Consider the following 1,247-nt stretch of genomic DNA (forward strand, 5'->3'; position numbering starts at 1 on the left):
ACTCCTATCAACACTTTAAGGTTATTTAAGAAGTGAAGCCTCCGAATCTAACGTCTGTCTCCGATGGGTTGTGGCCGTTCAAATTGCTCAAAACGACCCGAGTCTTGGATTCAAACCATGGCCATTCGCTCCATGCATAGTCAAGCACGATACCAATTGAGCTAATACAGCGTCCACATAATGATTTATAAATTATTATAAAAAGTGTACAATTTGTAATAATAATATTATTAATTTATAATAATATATCAATATGTCTTCCGACGCTGTGGAATCAGGCGCCGATCCATTTAGGAGCAAACGGAGTTATTCGTACAACACCCGTTTATCTTGAATAGAAGTCGAGATATTTGTTATTGTAGGTCGGGATCATTTAGTGTCACAGGTTAATTTAGCGAGTAAACGGTCGCTAAAGTTTAGTGACTTACAAAACTAGAAAGTCCCTGAAAACTGCAAATTTGCATTTTCTGTGCCTTTGATCATCTTTTTTTCTGTACAATCCACTCAGGAATGTGTTTTGACATGAACGTAACAGGTATTCATCCAAAAACAAAAGCCACTAAAAACTAACAGAAAATCAGGAAAAAGAAATGTCTGTTTCTTCGATTTCATTATTTTGACGAGCGCCTAATTCCATATTACTGTGACACATAATATTATGATAATATTCTTTTTCAGCTACTCGCCTCAAACGCCCATGTCAAAGGCCGATAGACTATCTGAAGCGAGGAGGTTGCAGGACACCCACACATCGCCCACTGAGGAGGAAGACGAGGCAGGACAAGAGACAGAGGATAAAAATAAAAATAAAATGGAAGATGGAGAGAGCGGAGCAGCAAGGGATGAAGAAGATGAAGACATCTATTATTCCTGCATTTGGGCGGCAGCAGAAAGCTCTGAAATGGTAAGCGCTTCTGTGTGTTGACATCGTTATTCTTTTTTGTGTGTTTGTTTGTTTACTTGTGTATGCATGTGAGTGCATAATCATGTTCATAGGTGTGTTTTTGCCGTTCTTAAAATGTTAAACGGGGTTCTTTTGTGTGTATGTAAGTGTGCCTGCTGGTGTCTACAGAAAGATTATACGATATATTCATACGTATTGTATGAGTTTATAAAGGCACAGAATATTATATGTGATATTATAATATACACGTATATAGATAGATAGATAGATAGACATAAAATGTGTGTGCGTATTTATGTGTGTGTGTGTGAGAGAGTGTGTGTGTGCGTGTGTGTGTGTGTGT

General features: G+C 37.8%; 1 protein-coding gene across 1 annotated transcript in view; it reads left to right on the forward strand.

Moving 5' to 3' along the window:
- LOC106012993 (unconventional myosin-XVI) overlaps positions 1 to 1,247 on the forward strand; it is a gene marked incomplete at its 3' end in the record, with an annotated part of 12,086 nt that overhangs the window by 9,861 nt on the left and 978 nt on the right. Inside the window, 1 exon segment of the mRNA XM_013087540.2 lies at positions 679 to 904. Coding sequence (XP_012942994.1) covers positions 679 to 904 — 226 coding nt within the window.

This window comes from Aplysia californica, unplaced genomic scaffold (assembly GCF_000002075.1).
Source record: "Aplysia californica isolate F4 #8 unplaced genomic scaffold, AplCal3.0 scaffold00600, whole genome shotgun sequence".
In the NCBI taxonomy this organism is placed as follows: Eukaryota; Metazoa; Mollusca; class Gastropoda; order Aplysiida; family Aplysiidae; genus Aplysia; species Aplysia californica.